We start from the raw sequence: 23207 nt of genomic DNA, 5'->3' as shown, positions 1-23207 counted from the left end.
ATGATTAGCATTGCTCTAGCTGTAAAGATAGGGCTTAGTGACTTTTTTCGCACAGTCTATAAAAAACAAAGGATTGTGTGGTTTTATGAAACCACGGTCAAAGTGAAACTTTTTTTCACATTTTAGACATTTAACTAAAAATTTTTGGAATAATATTCCATTAATGGTATAAAATCGCTTTATCAATCTTAATTTTATACTTGGAAAATTGGAATGATATTGTGAAATAATAAAAGTAGACTAAGTGTCCAACTTATATTTTATTGAACTCTTTGTCTTAGCCCTTGTTAAAAATATTGATCGAAAAGGATTAAAAATGATGAAATTTGAATACTTTCAATTCTTTTTCATGTATATATACAGCTTACATGGGGTGACTGATTCCGAATACTTTTCAATCAATATTTTTAATCAGGGAGAGTACGACATACATAATACATAACAATTATTTAGATTACATACACATATAAAAAAACTGAAAACAATATTTTATAAGGGTTTCATTCAACAGTCTATACACTACACGGTCAACTGCTGCGAACTATAGGCGCCGCCCGACCGTCACGTGACATGCAACACACAGTTTGAGACGATGTCATAAAAATTTCACTTTAAAAACATTTGTTCTCAAGAAGTAATACAAAATGAATTGACAGAATTTGTTGATAGAGATGTACCAAAAGGTCATAAATGACTTTCCCATGAGATGGCAGAAATGTATACATTACGATCTCTACTTTGATGAAATAATAGTTATATGTTCAACAAGTGAGCAAAGTTATTATTTGCTGCGAGTGCTGACTTTCAAGTCACGAATTAGCGAAGTAGTCTAGAATTGAATCACGTGCGTAGCGAGTGATTCTCATATAGACTACTGAGGTAGTGAGTTATTTAAAGGCACGAGACAATAAAAACATTTGCTCTCGTGTGAAACATACTACTTATCACCTCGACTAGCGAGAAAAGTGTTATAGGTTATAGTAACAGAAACAATTAAGATAATATTTAACAATGTTTATTACAGATATCGTTACTAGTATTTATTTTAAATATTAAGTCTTTAAAAAGGCAATAGTAAAATTTATAAATCTGAATTTCGATAAGTAGGTAACATATAAATTTTTGTGACAATGAGATAATACGCAAGGCTAAAATGAGTTTCGGAACGCACCGGATCGCATTGTTCATTTTTTTAACGCGGAGTAATTCCCGGATGTGATATGGGGTACGAAATTTAAGTCTCTTTGCCTCACGCTCGTAGCAGTGTTTTTGCTGCGAGTTTTCACGTAGCAATAGCGCCCTTTTCATGCTGGAGAGGTGAAAATATTTTTTATATAATATATTACTAGCCGCTTCGCTGGGTGAATATTCAAAGGAAATAAATGAAATTTTATTCATCTTATTACAAATACAACAACCAAATAAGTAGCCCTAATCCATCTTTGATAAATTTCGCATCGAATGGTTGGTTTAGGCGTGATTGAGCCTCAAACAAGGACAATTTTCATTAACACTACATAGTATGAAACAATGTCGCTTTCTCTGTCCCTCAATCCCTATGTATGCTTAAATCTTTGAAACTACGCAACGGATTTTGATGGGGTTTTTTAATAGGTAGAGTGATTGAAGGGGAAGGTTTATATGTATAATAACATCTATTAAATAGTGGAGAAATACTGTTATTATTGAGGTTTCTAATGTGATGTCGTAAATAATTACATTTTTTCAGCTTACATTGCAAACGAAGGCTGTACCCTACGAGATTTATCAAAATAATGTACTTAGTATTGTACACATTGAAAAGCTCTACAGAAAACTCCGCTATGGTATATGTCTACCTCTTATGGATATCCCACAATAACATTTTTTTGTCATTTACTTTTTAAACAACAAATAATGGCTAATTTTCGAAGCCATTTTAACCAATACAGCCTTAATCCTTATCTTATTAAATACCTTAAATACATTGTTGATTTAATATAGATCTATATGGCCCCTTACAGCATATGATTTAAATGAATATTTTCGAAGATATTACAGATTCACTTTGAATTTAGCAGCGATCGGACGCGTTCTGGACCGATTTTTCAAATTTAACACGTGTGTACTGGACAACGTCTGTTGGGTCCGCTAGTAAATATATATATATTATACAAATATGAAGCCTGGTCGTCCTCTATAGCTTGCACCTGCTAGAGGTGAGGCCGTCGACATATTGGTTGTTGTCGCTCGTGATGAGCGAAAGGCTCATATGCGAACTAAAGAGAGACAAGAGATAAATAGTTGTATTGTTGCTCATTTTAACTTGTCCGACAAAACATAATTTTACATAATATACAACATGTACGTGACGTTGTTGCACGCGATCAGCGTCGGGCTTCAGTGAATCAAAGAGAGACAAAAGACATGTAATAGTTGTACGGTTGCCAATCTGTGACGTTGCTGCAGTGACGCTCTATCAGGCCTCAATCCATACGTTATACTTTATTTATTACGCTTGATACCTTATGCGATCCTGGTACATATACTTCATTGAACTTACTGCGGTTTCTAGTGCGTACTTACTTGAATTAGGTTCTTACCAGATAGTACTATACTTCCAGTATGGTTGTTTGCATATACTTACATCTATAGTAATATTATAAAAAGGAAAGATATGTTTGTTTGTTTGTTTGCATTGAATAGGCTCCCAAACTACTGAACCGAATTGAAAAATTATATCACTGTTGGGGAGCTACACTATCTCTGGATGAGATAGGCTATATTATATTTTCAAAAACTTAGTGATTCTTACTCAAACTCCAATATGTAACACAAAGATACTTAAATTACCTAAAATTATTGGTAAAGTATTGGTGAGTGAATTAGATTAAAATAATGTACTACGACTTGCAGAACACATCATTATTTCCAAAAAGTGTCGCGACAGCATAATATGTTATAAGTGTTCATAAGGAGAGCTGGTGTGGGACGCGACTTGTGTCGACACTCTGGCTCCTTCTCGTGTCCAAATTACGTCAGTTGGTGCTGGGGCAACTGCTTCGACTGCCGAAGACGGCAGGCGTCGCAAATATGTTGGTCTCAGTGAGTCATACATCTTTGTGCCGTTTGGTGTCGAGACACTTGATCCGTGGGGACCTGAGGCGCGGAAAATGTTCAAAATACTATCTTCGCGCCTCAATAACTGGCTACTGGAAACCCAAGCGATGGCAGCTATCTCGGTCAACGGATCAGCCTTGCTATCCAACGCGGAAATGCTGCCAGTATTCTTGGTACGTTTCAAAGTAATGATAGTTTTAATTTTATGAAGTCATAGTATTGTAAATATAGTTATAAGTGTTCTTTCATGTTAAAAATTTAATTGAAAAGTGTCTACTACGGGCTCAGAACTGTATGTACGCGGACGAAGTCGTGGTGTATCAGGTAGTATAATATACTATGATATTAAAGATAGTCGTTTCCAGAGTAGGGTCTAGATAGATATAAATGTACATGTATGTAGGTCAAAGGTTTTCATAATTTCACTCCTTTCATTGAGAGTCATGGTTGACACTGTTTTTGTAAGGTAGTATTGAAGGGATATGCGACGTACGGGCCCTGTTTGTTAGTATTATATATATATATATATATATATATATATATATCTAATGTGTTGACGCCAGATTTACTATCGTAGACCACTTTACCTTTTCGGCCGTTCCCAATATTCTTTCTATCTCTTACTTGAGATAATAATCGTAACTATCGTTGACTTTTCTGTCCCAATAAACTTATCGACGGTAACTCATCTTATTCGCACACGCTGTCTGTCAATGGGACGACGATACACGCTTACCTACCAGCGATAGAAGTTTGTATGGAAATTTCAATTAACGCGTCCCAATATAAGGCGATAAGAATGACTTATCGGGTACATTGGGACAGCTTCAGATTATTGACAGCTAATTACTGACAGTAGAAGGTAGTAATTTATCTCTATCTGTAGTAAGACGTATTATTATATATTATGTTATATAAAGCCATAAATATCTACTTTTATACTATAAAATAGAAAACACTTTAATAGCAACAAAAAAACACCCCTTCAATTAACAATATTAATGACAATCTTAAAATACTAAATTAAATAAGATAAGTAACAAAAATTAACTAATATCTCATGTCGCGGTGTTTGTAGTTAAATTCCTCCGAAACAGCTTGACCGATTCTTATGAAATTTTGTGTGCATATTGGGTAGGTCTGAGAACCGAACAATTTTTTATCCCCCTAAATGTTAATGGTAGTCCACCACAAAATTTTTGTTTTTAATTTTTAGCAATCGAATATAATGATTATTGTAGTACGATAAATTTTATGTACGATATATTTGGTAGTTCTGAGAATTAGTCGTCATCTATATTTTATACCCCAAAAATTTTTTTTTATTACTTTTTATGGCAATGCAGCGTTTGCTGGGTCAGCTATTTGAAATATAAAAATGAATTGTGCGGCACATGTTTCACTGCTAAAAGTTGCTGACCGGTACATTGTTATGTAAGTGCAGAAGACAACAACACAACACCGGTTTTCAGCAGCTCAACGTGACACTTGGAGTTGACAGTTGCTGTAGTCTTCTAAGAGAAGATATCCAAATCTTTCTTTTCTGTTCTTCACGAACACTCAGTGTCAATCAACGAAATATGAAATACAATATACACACAAACATCCATAACATATAATGCTTGTGGATTCGAACCCGGGATCCATACCTTATAGCAGGCCCATTAACGACTAGGCTATGAGGTATTAAAATATTATATTACCTATATTGGACTCTCTCTCACTTTTTAAATAATGTGTATTACAATAAAATATCAAGTTTATTGAGCCCAATTCTACAACGCAATAATAGTATGAATATCCATTACCCGGCTGTATTTCCGCTTAATTATATATACCATCATCATTATCAGCCGGACGACGTCCACTGCTGGAAAAAGGGCTCCCCCAAAGATTTCCACGACGATCAGTCCTGCGCTGTCATCATCCAACGTTTTCCAGCGATCTTGACCAGATCGTCAGTCTGTCAATCTTGTGGGGCCTACCAACACTGCGTCTTCCGGTACGTGGTCGCCATTCGAGGACTTTACTGCCCCAATCTGTACATCGAACTATGTGCCCTGCCCACTGCCACTTCAGTTTCGCAATCATTTGGACTATGTCGGTTACTTTGGTTCTGACCTCATTTCTGATTCGGTCTCGCAGGGATACTCCGAGCATAGCCCTCTCCATTGCATGAAATATATTAAAGTTAGTAAGAGAGCCGGGTATAGTGAACTCTTACAACAGTTTCCTTATCTTCTTGACCGCGTGCCTTGCGTCGTTCGTTTATCAATGTACCTAGCATACAATGTTGCAACTTGTAGGTATATTTTGTACTAGGATGGAATGCGTTATATGGAGATGGCTGTGAGAGTGAGGAGTAAACTAGAGCAGGATGGATAGACTAATATGATATATTATTATTATAATGATGCATAGGGATGTTTGTTTCCTAATAATGGATGATAAATGTATTTATGTAAGTTTAAGTAAGCACTTATATTGTGTAAAGTATATCATTTAGGTAATGCCTACCTTAATGAGAACCTTATTAATATAATATAACTTAAAATTGGGTAATTTAGATCCATTATTCTATAAGTACTAAACAAAATTTCTATTTTACATCCAACCAGTAAGTTTTAGTGCAAAATTGACATGTCGAGAGTAAATCATAACTTCAATCTCTTCGTGTTGTGTGTGCGATACCATAATATTATATTATTAAAGTAGGTACTTGTATCTACATTGCCTACCTCGTTAAGAACCTTTATAAATATAGTGTTAAACTTAGTTCATTTGGTTCCGTTATTCTATAACCAAACTTCTAACTACGACTAGTTAGATCTACAGTGCCTACCTTGCTAGAAAACGAATGCACGCCCCTGCTTGTAGTAGATAGTTCATAGTAGAAACTGTGCATAGTTTGGGGCAAGATAATTTACTAAATATATCAATAATAACATTAAACTGTACATCTGTTATGATTGATATCACAAGGCAAAAATAATAGGAAGTATTATGTTAAAATAAGAGCCCCTAAAGGGCAATATCAAAAGAATAATCTGAATGAATATAGCGTATGACCAAACGCTAGTTTATTGTGTTTATTGTTGAAGTAAAACTTCTTTAGGCGTGACTTGGAGGTAACTCAGAATAGTTTTCTGACGGAAGTAACGTTAGTAGATACTCATAAAGGTGCGAACATAATATGAGAGAGAGGGAGAACTGGATCAATAACATGAAACCTAGAACTGCGCTGACTGAATTCGAAAGTGCGCAGTGTTTAATATGGACACAGTTCATCGTAGCCAGAGTTGTGAATTGAAGTGAAATAAACAGGTTTATGTTCTGGGTCTGCCTGCACTTCTAAACTTGTTGACAAGGATAATACATTATAAATAATTTAAATACATTTTAGCTCTCCACGTCGTGCCCGTTATTGAGCATACAAATATTTGACACATAGAAATTATAATCAAATCACAATAATTATCAATCAAAACAAAATTGATTACATCATTAAATAAAGTTAAATTAAATTAATCGCATCATGAATTTAAAAATAAGAGTAACCATATCATTATCAAGAAAAATTATTATAAATGTCATAGTTAAATTAAAAATTATGTTCAAAATATGTAGGTACTAAATAGGTACATATTTATCAATGTTACTTCAAAGATTCAAAGTCATTTTCTATTTAAAATTCACTGATCTTATAATAACATTTATGTGCTAAATATATTTTAACTTTATGTTTAAATTCCCTTTTAGGCCAGCTTCTCACATTATTATTATTATTTATTTATTTCTTATTAACAAATTACATATTATAGGTAACACAATTATTATACATACATAAACTCATTTGAGTTTTACCATGTACAATAAGGTCGTCGGAAGACATATTATATTATTTAAATTTAAAGTTTAATACTTAATTAAGTAACTACTTAAATTAAATTACTTATTTTTAAAGAAAAATTAAACAACTTAAAACTACATACAATATTCATTATACAGAAGTAAAACAACAAAGGCATAAACATTTAGGAGCTAAGAAATTTTATGAACAACATTACAAACTAAATAACTTACAAATACCCTCAATATTAACACTACAAGTATTGTTGCTTTATCTACAGAGTGATTATTTTATTTACAAACAATATAACACTGCAAGAAGGACGAGGAGAGTGAAAAATTTTTTTTTATTTCTTTATTAATTAATTACATGTACTGGTAATTTATTATAAATATGTTGTTTCTGATTATAATATTTTGTAAGGCGATTTCAGAGTGAAAAGTGTGTTCAATTTCATATTTTTTCATTCATTGATTTTACAGAATAGTAATCACATTGAACCATAGATATGAAGAATGATCCCCGAGGAAGACCCGCCAACCTGATTCAAGTAAAGCGTAAAAAGTAACTGAATTTAGTCGTCTAAATTTAGTCGTTACTGAATTTAGACAAGTATAATCGCATTCAGCAATCTAGCTTCCTAAATTAAAGAATAAGCATGGTTTCTGAATGACTGAATTATTTAGAAGCCTAATCAAACGCATTTAAGAAAGTGTAAACGCATTTAGTTACTGATTTCAGTCGCTAGTGGCTCTTTGTGCGGGGAGGACGTATATTAGTTTTAATTTCCCGAATAATAGTAATAGCCTAAACAAGATTCATAGATAATTATTGTCTGCTGATTCTAAAACACCTATTCTCTTTGTAATGTTTGCTAACTTTCACCCATGATTTTCATTTTCTGTTTTCAATTGAGCCAACGGCCAGGTCTAGGAAAAAGCCCAATTTTTTGGTGCCTGGACAACACTGGAGCCATCCTCGTACATATACGACACGTTTGAATTCGTCGCGCTTTAAGTGGTGACTGATTCAGTAACTAAATTTAGTATAGTGTGATCAGAAGCTTCTAATGTGTTTCTAAATTTGCTAATAACCGCATTAGGTACCATAACTATCTTGGGAAATTTACAACATAGAAATAAAAATGTCCGTCAATAAATAAACAAATTATAGAACATATTTAGTCGCTTTAGCTCATGACCTAGCTACAATTAGTTATGCTTTGCTCTTGTTAAAACAATCTCTAAATGAACACTACATGCTATATTTTCTTATGTTTTCACGTTGCATTAGCGCCCTTTTCGTGCTGGAGAGGTGGAAATAAAATTGCCTCTAGAAACTTCAGTATTGACTGGAAAATGTTTTGGTCTGCTCAAGTCTCTGGAGTACGTTTTAATCATGAAGTTGAAAAACTCAATTATTTTTACTGACTCTAAAAGTGCCCTCCAATCCTTTCCTTTTAGCAGTAACAGTAATAATCATCCAGTCATTATTGCATGTAATTAGTGATTTATTGTATCAAAAATCACACAGTTTCCTTTGCTTGGATTCCGGGGCACTCAGGAATCTTTGGCAATACTAAGGCCGATAGCCTTGCCAAAGCTGCGGTCAATGACGGAGATCTGTTTCCGTACCAAAACTTTTGTTGTGATTTGGCTCTCCTACCTAAGTCCCAGTTATTGATCACTTGGACACACATGTGGCGTTCTTCAAGTTAGACTAAAGGTCGATATTACAGCACGATCCAGGTGGATATAGCTCCTAAACCGTGGTTTTCAAATCTGACTTTTGGTAAAACTACCACTTCGACCCTTATTCATATGAGGCTGTGCCATGCATGCATTCCCTTGCATTTGGCAAGGCTTAACCTTTTGCCTAGTGATATATGTAAGTGTAAGTATGTGGCAATGACGTTGGGGATTTTAATCATATATTCTTTGCCTGTCCTCGACATGACCGTTCCGCTTTTATTTCCTCGCTTTTGACCATTAAAATTCCTTTTCCTACTTCAATTTCTGTCCTTTTATCTAATATAAATATTGATGTATATAGAATTTTAGCTAGTTTCATTTTTCATAACAATATAAAATTATAACTATTTATATACTAAATTTACCTGATCCTTTTACAAATTCCGTTCCAATTCCCAATCCATAAACACACTTCCTAACCTTTTTGCAAGGCTGACGCACAAACCCTGCAGGCCAATAAATGGGAAAAAAAAATAAAAAAAACATTGATTTGAATTTTGATTCCTGAAGCTGAAGCTTCGATTTGAATTTTGAACTTAGAATATTAACGCTAATTTATTTACTTTATCAAGAATTCGAGAAATACATAAACGTGAGTAGAATCATAAAAATAAGTTGAATTACGGTCTATTAATATATTCAGTATTGAGTATTCATACATACGCACACCAACAATGATATTTAAAAGTATACTATAGTATCACGGAGCAGTTAACAATTAACATTATTACAAGTCGAAGTTGCCCTAAAACTAGTTTAGTACGGGAACCAAATCTAATTAATATTTCCACATAATTATTCGCAAAAAATTATAAATGCTACTTTTGAGAAGAGCTTTGTGTTCAAAATTGTCTTATTACAACTGGTGTTTGTAGATATTATAAACTCATATCTGATAAAGACATTTGTCCAAATAATTATCTAATTCATGCACTAAGCAACAAGTTCGACCACTCAATGCTGGAGAGATTGCTGTTACCAAATATGGGTTAGGAATATCAGCAGCCGGTAAAGCAGCACAAGGTGGCTGTGAGTGGCAAGAAATTTCTTGCAAAAAGTGTGGTTGTTGAATACCAGATGTCAACATTAATTTTATTTAATGCTAGAAGCTAACAAAATTATGGTTATTGCTTTTAAATAATTTCCAATAGAAGTAAAATTCACATGAAATTTATATCATGAATGACTAATGAAGAGCAATTTAGACTTTTCAATCCCAGAGGATACTGTTGCAAATGTAGCATTCCAATTCTTTAGAAACAGATGTCATATTTGCATGCAACTATTACTTACTCTTTTTTTAATAAAAGTAATAATGTTTGTAATATTTTTTGTTACAATCAAGACACAAATAGTAGCAAATTGTAATTGCCCCAATGCTGAGGACCTCAATAGCTGTGTCACACTTGCCCTTGTATTTCTATTGAGTGATAGTAGTGATGACAGTAACCTGTAGCAGTTTTAATAAAGGCAGAAATGTTGATTTTAAACCACACTTGTGTAGATCGCTGATAGCTTTAAGTAGCTGCTCAGTCTTGCAGAGAGGGCCATTTTTGGATAAAGAATGTGGTGTGGTTAAGAGGCCCACCTTCTTAAGAATTGTGATATACCTGTGCCGGAGTTTCAACACCGGAGTTCATTGAAATATGGCTGGTCACTCCTTGATAAGTTAACATGTCATGTCCATGTTGTACTCTGCTGACTAATTGAGAAGCTTATAAAGAGCTAAAAATATCAAACACTAGGATAAGTGTTACATGAATGGAAAATATTCTTAAATCAGTCAATATTTTTTTGTGTAATTTCATAATTAGCATCCAATAAAAACAAGTGTGTGTTACATAATCTTTCCTCATCTGCTTTTTCAGAATAATCTAATCTGAGTTTCTTCGAGGCCTATCAACTTAGTCATTCACTTAAACACATTATTTCAATATAGAAATATGGAGATTGAACAGTTTATTGAAGACACAGAACAGGATTTGCCAGGTAATTTATATGTCAAATTTAGAGATAGAGTACTGTTAATATACATTTTAAAGTAAGTGTATATTGCATAATAATTTAATGAACACAAAAATATTTTAGAAACCATTTTGAATTGCGCGTTTACAGATCGTGCATGGTCTCAAGCCTCTTTACCGATACGGTTTGGTGGTTTGGGTACTCGCAAAGTTTCGGGCGTTGCCTTACCAGGATTTCTATCTTCAGTTCATAGTGCGCAGCCTTTGGTTACTAGAATTGTAAATCATGTACCAGGTAACTCAGAGATTGTGTATTTGAACGAAGCTAACAATGCTTGGCTAAATATTGCAAACATTCAAAATTTTCCAGACGATTTAAAGTGTCAAAAAGCATGGGACGCACTTCTTTGTAAGTCAGCCTTTGATGATCTTTTGATCTCATCTACTGACATAACAGAGCGTGCTCGTCTTTTGGCCGTGACAGAAAATGAGTCGGGATTTTGGTTACAAGCCTTGCCTTCTGCGCCGATTGGAACGCTACTTGACAATATGACATTGTCAATATGCGTATCACTCCGGCTAGGTATAAAACTGAATGAACCACATCAATGTAGATGTGGCGTTCAGGTAGATGCTCTTGGACGCCACGGGTTATCCTGCCTAAAATCGGCAGGCCGTATCAGTCGTCACGCCAGCATTAATGAAGTCATCCGCAGGGCATTTGCCGCTCTTAATATACCAGCTGTTTTAGAGCCAAATGGTATTACCCGCCGCGATGGCAAGCGTCCTGATGGAATGACGCTGGTGGCTTGGGCACGGGGAAGGGCGCTGGTGTGGGACGCTACTTGCGTCGACACTCTGGCTCCTTCTCATGTCCAAGTTACGTCAGTTGGTGCTGGGGCTGCTGCTTCGACTGCCGAAGACGGCAAGCGTCGCAAATATGTTGGTCTCAGTGAGTCATACATCTTTGTGCCGTTTGGTGTCGAGACACTTGGCCCGTGGGGCCCAGAGGCGCGGAGAATGTTCAAAATACTATCTTCGCGCCTCAATAAGGCTACTGGAAACCCAAGTGCTGGCAGCTATTTCGGTCAACGGATCAGCCTTGCTATCCAACGGGGTAATGCTGCCAGTATTCTTGGTACGCTTCCACGTAATGATAGTTTTAATTTTATGTAGTCGTAGTATTGTAAATATAGTTATAAGATTTGTTTTGATTAAATAATATAATTACATGAACACAAATAAAACTTAATCATTTTATATTCGATTTGCCTATAAATCTGGAAAGAAAAAAGGAAATAAGTTGTAAAAATTAATTATACATACAGTGACCTGTCTGTGTCTGAGGGCATAGCTCAGGGCTCGGTAATCGGACCATTACATTTTCTTACTTACGTGACTTGCATACCAAACTTAATAGAAAAATGTGAAGTATTCCAATTCTCTGACGACACATGTGTACTAGCTTACGGTGATAATCCTAAAGATGCTATCACTAATCTTCAAATAGACTTTGATAAAATAATTAAATGGTCACTCGATGTGGGATTAGTATTAAAATCCATGGAAACGCCTAATGGAAGTACCCATTTCGTATTGTCCCGTAAACTAGCTATCTCGGATACTGCTTATATTGTATTAATATTATTTAATATATATAGTATAAAATTCTATATCTCTCGCTAAAATTCGACATTCAATGTCATTAAATTTTCGGAACAATAATTTATAGATGTCTTAATTTCAGAATCCATCAATCTGCCCCTGTGTCATCACGGGATTTTTCATCTGAACGAAGACAACATGCAACATGAACCGTTCATTCAACAGGCGGGAAAAGATGAGATAGATGTGGAAGAGCATGAGTTACCAGGTAATGATGATATAATATATATATATATATATAAAACAAAGTCGTGTTAGTTACACCATTTATAACTCAAGAACGGCTGGACCATTTTTTCTGTTGTTTGATTTTTTGGGTTTCTCTTAGTCCGGAATAGGATAATAAGTAATAAAATATCGAAAAAATCACAATAAATATTAAAACATTTATTTTCTCATACATTTTGTATGGATTGACATTTTCATTGAAGTTTTTTGTTAGTTTCACGCTATATGAGTAATAAAATACAACTGACAGTGCACGTCAAGTTATTCAAGTCGACTGGTGGGTGCAACGACGTTCTTATGTATAGAATGTCATTGGGTGGGTGTGTTTGTTTCGAGTTTCTATTAGCTTATTCAAATTCAAATATTTTTATTCAAAATAGGATTTAAAATCACTTATTGAACGTCAAAAACTACCACCCATTCAAAAGAGACTGCCTCAGACCTGAGAAGAATGGGCGCAAGAAACTCTGCGGGCTTTTTTTTTAATATAAAATATGGATTACAATGTAATATCGTACAATAAACATATTTTATAATTAAAGAGCCTGAGGGTGTTCGCTTTATTCCCAGTCCGTGATGTCATTAAGAAAATCGTTTATACTATAATAACCTTTCCCACACAAACGTTTTTTAACAATTCTTTTAAATTTCGTAACACCTTTGTTTTGTACATTTTCTGGGATCATATTGTAGAAGCACATACATCGCCCAACAAAAGACTTACTAACTCGACCCAACCAAGTAGTAGGCATAACAAGTTATGGTTGTTCCTCGTGTTAACATTATGAATGTCACAGTTTCTAGAAAATTCCTCAATGTGCTTATGAACATACAGAACATTATCAAAAATTTATTTCTTTAAATTTTTATCTTAATGATTCTTTAGGACCTAGGTTATAAATCGCGCGAATAGCCCTCTTCTGCAGCACAAAGATAGTATTAATATCGGCCGCACTGCCCCATAACAATATACCACAGGACATAATACTATGAAAATATCACAAATGTCAGTTAACCGTCTAATTTTCTTAACCGCATATGCTGCATAACTAAGCCTATTCGCCAATCCTTCAATATGGGTGCCCCACTGCAATTTGGAATCAACAGTAATGCCAAGAAATACAGTAGATTCCACTGGTTTTACCACCTCTCCATTTAATAAAATATTCGAATCTACATTTTTGACATTTGGAGCGGTGAATTTAATATATTTGGTTTTATGACTATTTAACAATAAGTTATTGGTAAACCAGTACACGATGTCAGATAGAGCATTGTTTACTTCGTCATATAAACTTAGCTTCGTTTCACTTTGAATATAAGTGAAGTGTCATCCGCAAACAATACCACCTTGTGTTTTTTTCTATAAGTGTACTACATTGTGCCATCTTTCCCGACATAGACGTAATGCAACAAGAAATTGCAGATAAAAAGCACCGCATTAGTGTGGGCTCGACGTTGTGTTTCTGAATCACAAGAGCAAAGCGAGGCAGACAGTAAACCTCAGAGATCAACAACTAGATAATTTTCGACGCACAAGAAGAAATTTATGAAGTACTGATTTGAATCGAGCAGTGTTTCGATACGATTGCAGTACTGATTACCGCTTGCATACTAGCGTTCACATTGGGTCAATGGACGTTGTTTGCAAGTATTTTCCGGAGAAACGCTAGTATTGTGCTGCCTTAGTGGGAAACTACCGAATCACGACATTTTCGAGCAAACACTCAAAAATACAATGTTTGTTTCCAAATGTCCCCATTTGGGGCAGACATTATCTAATCACGACGATTTAATCCGACATTCAGGGTAATAATGTATTTATATTCTTACACACAATACAGTAGAAGAATAACATACCTACAATACTTATTCCTATGTATTATGTATGCTAATTCTAAAAATAAGTGTATACAAATCAGTAATACGGACTTTGCCTTTGATTTTGTAGTTAGACGACCAAGGACTACTACTTAGATCTACTTCATACCCTTTGGCAATGGAATAATTCCTTCTGCTCATAAAAATCAAATAGTTATCCCATTACACATACCTGGCAAAATCCATCTGAAGCTTCCAGTTTTTTTATGGAAGAGTACGAACGAGAGAGAGAGTTTAATATATATAGTATCAAATTCTATAACTCTCGCTAAAATTCGACATTCAATGTCATTCTATCTTCGTAACAATAATTTATAGATGTCTTCATTTCAGAATCCATCAATCTGCCCGAGTGTCATCATGATCTTTTACATCTGAACGAAGACAGCATGCAACATGATCCGTTCATTCAACGAGAGGGTAATGATGAGATAGATGTGGAAGAGCATGAGTTACCAGGTAATGATGTTGTAATATATTATACAGCTGTTGTTGCCTCACACACCCACTCGGTAATAGTGCACGCACCCAGAAATATATAATTCTATAAATATACCGAAAATTTTTATTCTTGTATTCAAACTCAAACTCCCCCAAAAAGGTCCCCCTTGTGGGGGAAATAATTGAAAAAAAATCAACACTGCGTCTTCCGGTACGTGGTCGCCATTCGAGGACTTTACTGCCCCAACGGCCATCAGTCCGTCGAACTATATGCCCTGCCCACTGCCGCTTCAGTTACGCAATCATTTGGACTATGTCGGTTACTTTAGTTCTCCTACGGATCTCCTCATTTCTGATTTGATCTCTCAGGGATCTCGGAGTGAGTTTAATTAATTCTCAAATTTCTATGCTGTATCTGACTTTTTAATTTTGTGGTTGTCTTTTTCATAATCTTGTGTTTAACTTTGACTACATATTATGTATATTTTGTGTAGATGTTAATATGATGTAACAATGAAATATTATGTGCTGTAACGTTAGAATATTATTATTATATAATGATGTGTAGGTGATGTTATTTGCATGCCCTTTTTGGCTAATGTGTTGATTCGTACAGGATTGTTTTGTTAACTTTTATACACACATTATGCAAATAAAGAATTATTATTATTATAAAACAAAGTTTTTCGCCGCGTCTGTCTGACTGTCTGTTCGCGATAAACTCAAAAACTACTTCACCGATTTTCATACTGTTTTTACTAATATGGATAGCGTGGTTCTCGAGGAAGGTTTTAGAATTCAGTTTATTAAGTTTTCGGATAAAGTAAGGCACCTGGGAGCTTTCAACGAAATGACGTTGTTTGCAAGTATTTTCCGGAGAAACGCTAGTATTGTGCTGCCTTAGTGGGAAACTACCGAATCACGACATTTTCGAGCAAACACTCAAAAATACAATGTTTGTTTCCAAATGTCCCCATTTGGGGCAGACATTATCTAATCACGACGATTTAATCCGACATTCAGGGTAATAATGTATTTATATTCTTACACACAATACAGTAGAAGAATAACATACCTACAATACTTATTCCTATGTATTATGTATGCTAATTCTAAAAATAAGTGTATACAAATCAGTAATACGGACTTTGCCTTTGATTTTGTAGTTAGACGACCAAGGACTACTACTTAGATCTACTTCATACCCTTTGGCAATGGAATAATTCCTTCTGCTCATAAAAATCAAATAGTTATCCCATTACACATACCTGGCAAAATCCATCTGAAGCTTCCAGTTTTTTTATGGAAGAGTACGAACGAGAGAGAGAGTTTAATATATATAGTATCAAATTCTATAACTCTCGCTAAAATTCGACATTCAATGTCATTCTATCTTCGTAACAATAATTTATAGATGTCTTCATTTCAGAATCCATCAATCTGCCCGAGTGTCATCATGATCTTTTACATCTGAACGAAGACAGCATGCAACATGATCCGTTCATTCAACGAGAGGGTAATGATGAGATAGATGTGGAAGAGCATGAGTTACCAGGTAATGATGTTGTAATATATTATACAGCTGTTGTTGCCTCACACACCCACTCGGTAATAGTGCACGCACCCAGAAATATATAATTCTATAAATATACCGAAAATTTTTATTCTTGTATTCAAACTCAAACTCCCCCAAAAAGGTCCCCCTTGTGGGGGAAATAATTGAAAAAAAATCAACACTGCGTCTTCCGGTACGTGGTCGCCATTCGAGGACTTTACTGCCCCAACGGCCATCAGTCCGTCGAACTATATGCCCTGCCCACTGCCGCTTCAGTTACGCAATCATTTGGACTATGTCGGTTACTTTAGTTCTCCTACGGATCTCCTCATTTCTGATTCGATCTCTCAGGGATCTCGGAGTGAGTTTAATTAATTCTCAAATTTCTATGCTGTATCTGACTTTTTAATTTTGTGGTTGTCTTTTTCATAATCTTGTGTTTAACTTTGACTACATATTATAATTTGTGTAGATGTTAATATGATGTAACAATGAAATATTATGTGCTGTAACGTTAGAATATTATTATTATATAATGATGTGTAGGTGATGTTATTTGCATGCCCTTTTTGGCTAATGTGTTGATTCGTACAGGATTGTTTTGTTAACTTTTATACACACATTATGCAAATAAAGAATTATTATTATTATAAAACAAAGTTTTTCGCCGCGTCTGTCTGACTGTCTGTTCGCGATAAACTCAAAAACTACTTCACCGATTTTCATACTGTTTTTACTAATATGGATAGCGTGGTTCTCGAGGAAGGTTTTAGAATTCAGTTTATTAAGTTTTCGGATAAAGTAAGGCACCTGGGAGCTTTCAACGAAATGTCGAATGGGTGGTAGATTCTGACGTTCAATAAATAAAAATCCTACTTTGAATACAAATAATTCAATTTGATTATGTAAATAACCCATAATATAATGCTTAACTCATTTTTAGGTTGGTCCGCAGACTGGCAACTGGATAAACAATCAAACAATATATTGAGAGAGATTGAAGAATGTTAATTATCAACGTGATGGTAAGATTATATTTTAATATTATGTATAGAGTTTTATAGACTACCAAGTTTTGCTGACTCTTGTTGAGGTATTAAGACCTCTAGTCACCAATTCCTCTTCTACTCGGAGTAGGCGAATGGTTATACCATTTGCTCGCTCGCCAGAGACTTGTGTAGATCTTCTTTTATATTCATAGATATTTAATAAGTGTAGGATCACAGGTTATGGACCCACGCGAATGCCCATTTATTGTAAAGTTAGCAATAGCAAAAAATAGATATTGATTTTACGAATCAACTTTGCTAGCACTATTCGAAAATAAAATATAACGCTATTCTAGTAAATAAGTTAGAATGTTTGGAAATTCCAAGTAAGGATAGTATTAAACAGCTTGAGTTTGAAGTTCGGGTCACCTGGTGCTAAGTGTTCACCGCAGCCCACATTCTCTTGCAACACCAGAGGAATCACAGAAGCGTTGCCGGCCTGTAACGAAGGTGTACGCGCTTTTTTTGAAGGTACCCATGTCGTATCGTCCTGGAAACAACGTACAAGGAAGTTCTTCCACGTGGTTAACGCGCAAACTTGAGTCTTCTGGGGGTGCAATTGGGCAAGGTTCAATTTACCCCATTCCGCGACCTTCTCAAGAGAGGACTCGACTGCATAGCAATGTATGTTGGAGGTGTCCAACATATCAGTGATATACAGAAGAAACAGTGTGAGGGATAGCACCCAGCCTTGGGGCACTCGAGCATTAACCGTCGATAACGACCTAGTTGCTAAAATCATAAGCAAGAAGTGTAGATAACACCACAAGGGTCTAGCCTTGGACCGTTCCTCTTCCTTATCTACATAAATGATCTTCCTAACCATATAGAAATAAAACAAGGTAGTATTGTCTGCAGATGGCACTTCACTGATATTTTAAGTGTTTGGTGAAGCTAACTATATACTATCTGACATCGTGTACTGTCTTAGCGCTAATAACCTGATGTTAAATAGCAACAAAACGAAACGTATAAAATTTATCTTATCAAATAACAACAATGTAGATGCTAGTGTGTTGTTAAACGGAGAGGTGATAAAACTGGTTCAATTTGCTTTATTTCTTGGCATTACTCTTGATTCCAATTTACAATGGGGCCAACATATTGAAAGACTGGTTATCTTAACTCTACGGCTTACGCGGTTAAAATTATTAGACAATTAACTGACATAGATACGGCGCGACACGTTCGCTTTATTTATTTTCATAGTATTATGTCCTATGGTATATCCTATTAGTGAATACTGCCGTTATCAATAATATTTTTGTATTGCACAAGAGGACTATCCGCGCTATTTATAAGAAAGGTCCTCAACAATGACGTTCTATACTAACTGACACACAATGCACCTCGTACAAATCAAAGCCGAAATATGGCACACGCCACAATTGAGACCATAATAACTTTTCTATACATTTCTGCGTTTGCTCCAGGTGTTTAAAATATTATTATTTCAATTTCAGCTGCGTATTTTGGATTTAGAACCCGATTTGGACAAGGACATCAGTGGAGTAGCAGTAACGATTTTATTAAACCCACACGAAAAAGAGGGTTACCATAAGTTTAACGTTCGTCAGTCTGTCACTATTTTGCCGATCAAGATCTGTTCAGTCGGAGGTTTTTTACGTTTTTAATCAAAAATCACACTCATATTATAAAGGGGAAAGTTTGTATGTTTATTTATTGGCTTGTGATTTATTTGTTACTTCGTTACGTTCAAAGGCTTTTGGATTTAATAACTTAAGATAACATTTAATGAGAGAAACTAATACTCAAATATAATACTCAATAATAATATAATTATTTAAATGTTAAGTTCCTTGAATTAAATAAAATTTGTCTTTTAGACTTAGATATCTTTTCCAGAGTATTTTTTTGGTATATGAAGTATAAGCGGAAATCAAAATATAATGGTATGACAGCTTTTGTCACATTTTAAATATGGTATAATCCAAAAAACTTAAATCCTTTCGTGGTAATATATAAATATGCCTATTTGCTTTGTAAATTACTTCACATCAATCTCTTGCTACCAACTAGCGCCAATTCTCTCTCATTATCTCGTGTACGGGAAAGCTGAAAAATATTACCTTTTATGTATTTGCGATGAAAATATGTATCAATTATCACCAGGTTACGACACTTCCGTGATAACGTGTAAAAAGCTGTAGTACATAATTGTTCACGTTCTTGTAAGCCGCTCACATTACACGAAATACAATGCAATGGGTGATAAACCTTACTTATGCAGTGTGTGTGGTAAGAGTAACTGTAAATCTGGTACTTTGAAGAGACATAAAAGCATACATACTGGTGATAAACTTTACTTATGCAGTGTTTCTGTTAAGAGTTTCTGTAAATCTGGTACTTTGAAGAGACATAAAATAATACATACTGGTGATAAACCATACTTATGCAATGTTTGTGGTAAGAGTTTGCAAACATTCTGGTACCTTCAAGATACATAATAGACTACATACTGGTGATAAACCTTACGTATGCAATGTTTGTGGTAAGAGGTTCAAACAAACTTTTACTTTGAAAACACATATAGGAATAGATCCGGTGATAAACCTTACCTATGCAGTGTTTGTGTTAATAGTTTCTGTAAATATAGTACTTTGAAGAGACATAAAATAATACATGTTGGTGATAAACCATACTCATGCAATGTTTGTGGTAAGAGTTTCAGACGTTCTGGTACCTTCAAGATACATAAAATAATACATACTGGTGATAAACCATACCCATGCAATGTTTGCGGTAAGAGTTTCAAACAAGTTTCTACTTTAAAAACACATAAAGGAATACATACCAGTGACAAACCATACTCATGCAATGTTTGTGATAAGAGTTTTAAACAAGCTTCTACTTTGAAAACACATAAAGGAACACATACAGGTGATAAACCTTACTTATGCAGTGTTTGTGTTAATAGATTCTGTAAACCTAGTACTTTGAAGAGACATAAAATAATACATACTGGTGATAAACCTTACTTATGCAATGTTTGCGGTAAGAGTTTCAAAGAAGCTTCAACTTTGAAAACTCATAAAAGAATACATACAGGTGATAAACCATACTCATGCAATGTTTGTGATAAGAGTTTCAAGCATTGTGGTACCTTCAAGATACATAATAGACTACATACTGGTGATAATCCTTACATATGCAATGTTTGTGGTAAGAGTTTAAAACAAGCTTTTATTTTGAAAACACAAAGATTTACATCTGGCGATAAACCTTACTTATGCAGTGTTTCTGTTAAGAGTTTCTGTAAATCTAGTACTTTGAAGAGAATTAAAATAAAACATACTGGTGATAAACCATACTCATGCAATGTTTGTGGTAAGAGTTTCATGTATTCTGATACCTTCAAGATACATAAAAGACTACATATTGGTGTTAAACCTTACGTATGCAATGTTTGTGGTAAGAGTTTCAAACATTCTGGTACCTTCAAGATACATAAGAGACTACATACTGGTGATAAACCTTACGTATGCAATGTTTGTGGTAAGAGTTTAAAACAAGCTTTTACTTTAAAAACACATAAAGGAATACATCTGGTGATAAACCTTACTTATGCAGTGATTGTGGTAAGAGTTTCTGTAAATCTAGAACTTTGAAGAGACATAAAATAATACATACTGGTGATAAACCATACTCATGCAATGTTTGCGGAAAGAGTTTCAAACAAGCTTCTACTTTGAAAACACATAGAGGAATTCATAAAGGGGATAAACCATACTCATGCAATGTTTGTGGTAAGAGTTTCAAACTTCTGGTACCTTCAAGATACATAAAAGACTACATACTGGTGATAAACCTTACGCATGCAATGTTTGTGGTAAGAGCTTAAAACAAGCTTTTTCTTTGAAAACACATAAAGGAATACATCTGGTGATAAACCTTACTTATGCAGTGTTTGTCTTAAGAGTTTCTGTAAGTCTAGTACTTTGAAGAGACATAAAATAATAGATACTAGTGATAAACCATACTCATGCAATGTTTGCGGTAAGAGTTTCAAACAAGCTTCTACTTTGAAAAAACATACAGGAATACATAAAGGGGATAAACCATACTCATGCAATGTTTGTGATAAGAGTTTCAAACTTCTGGTACCTTCAAGATACATAAAAGACTGCATACTGGTGATAAACCTTACGTATGCAATGTTTGTGGTAAGAGCTTAAAACAAGCTTTTACTTTGAAAACACATAAAGGAATACATCTGGTGATAAGCCTTACTTATGCAGTGTTTGTGTTAAGAGTCTGTAAGTCTAGTACTTTGAAGAGACATAAAATAATAGATACTGGTGATTAACCATACTCATGCAATGTTTGCGGTAAGAGTTTCAAAGAAGCTTCTTCTTGAAAACTCATAAAATAATACATACAGGTGATAAACCATACTCATGCAATGTTTGTGATAAGAGTTTCAAACATTGTGGTACCTTCAAGATACATAATAGACTACATACTGGCGATAAACCTTACGTATGCAATGTTTGTGGTAATAGCTTAAAACAAGCTTTTACTTTGAAAACACATAAAGGAATACTAGCAGGTGATAAACCTTACTTATGCAGTGTTTGTGTTAAGAGTTTGTAAATATAGTACTTTGAAGAGACATAAAATAATACATACTGGTGATAAACCATACTCATGCAATAGTTGTGGTAAGAGTTTCAAACGTTCTGGTACCTTCAAGATACATAAAATAATACATACTAGTGATAAACCATACCCATGCAATGTTTGCGGTAAGAGTTTCAAACAAGCTTCTACTTTAAAAACATAAAGGAATACATACCAGTGACAAACCATACTCATGCAATGTTTGTGGTAAGAGTTTTAAACAAGCTTCTACTTTGAAAACACATACAGGTGATAAACCTTACTTATGCAGTGATTGTGTTAAGAGTTTCTGTAAATTTAGAACTTTGAAGAGACATAAAATAATACATACTGTTGATAAACCATACTCCTGCAATGTTTGCGGAAAGAGTTTCAAACAAGCTTGTACTTTGAAAACACATACAGGAATTCATAAAGGGGATAAACCATACTCATGCAATGTTTGTGGTAAGAGTTTCAAACTTCTGGTACCTTCAAGATACATAAAAGACTACATACTGGTGATAAACCTTACGTATGCAATGTTTGTGGTAAGAGCTTAAAACAAGCTTTTACTTTGAAAACACATAAAGGAATACATCTGGTGATAAACCTTACTTATGGAGTGTTTGTGTTAAGAGTTTCTGTAAGTCTAGTACTTTGAAGAGACATAAAATAATAGATACTGGTGATAAACCATACTCATGCATTGTTTGCGGTAAGAGTTTCAAACAAGCTTCTACTTTGAAAACACATACAGGAATACATAAAGGGGATAAACCATACTCATGCAATGTTTGTGGTAAGAGTTTCAAACTTCTGGTACCTTCAAGATACATAAAAGACTACATAGTGGTGATAAACCTTACGAATGCAATGTTTGTGGTAAGAGCTTAAAACAAGCTTTTACTTTGAAAACACATAAAGGAATACATCTGGTGATAAACCTTACTTATGCAGTGTTTGTGTTAAGAGTTTCTGTAAGTCTAGTACTTTGAAGAGACATAAAAAAATAGATACTGGTGATAAACCATACTCATGCAATGTTTGCGGTAAGAGTTTCAAACAAGCTTCTACTTTGAAAAAACATACAGGAATACATAA

The 23207-nt window shown here is 34.5% G+C and overlaps 1 protein-coding gene across 1 annotated transcript; it reads left to right on the top strand.

The window, feature by feature from the left end:
* Positions 1-12467: 12467 nt before the first annotated feature.
* Positions 12468-21962, top strand: LOC126974207 (zinc finger protein 98-like). The gene is made up of 2 exons (XM_050821663.1): positions 12468-12537; positions 20001-21962. The coding sequence occupies exons 1-2, from the start codon at positions 12468-12470 to the stop codon at positions 21110-21112; spliced, it is 1182 nt and encodes a 393-aa protein (XP_050677620.1). The 3' UTR covers positions 21113-21962.
* The last annotated feature ends 1245 nt before the right edge of the window (positions 21963-23207 follow it).

The sequence above is a fragment of the Leptidea sinapis genome, chromosome 2 (assembly GCF_905404315.1).
Source record: "Leptidea sinapis chromosome 2, ilLepSina1.1, whole genome shotgun sequence".
Lineage (NCBI taxonomy): Eukaryota > Metazoa > Arthropoda > Insecta > Lepidoptera > Pieridae > Leptidea > Leptidea sinapis.
This window is presented reverse-complemented; position numbering and strand designations above follow the sequence as displayed.

Excerpts from the sequence above, each read along its gene's own strand:
- LOC126974207 (XM_050821663.1), top strand. The coding sequence starts at position 12,468 with ATGCAACATGAACCGTTCATTCAACAGGCGGGAAAAGATGAGATAGAT. Across the intron at positions 12,538-20,000 it reads GGAAGAGCATGAGTTACCAG|AGGTTCAAACAAACTTTTAC; the intron begins GTAATGATGATA and ends GTTTGTGGTAAG.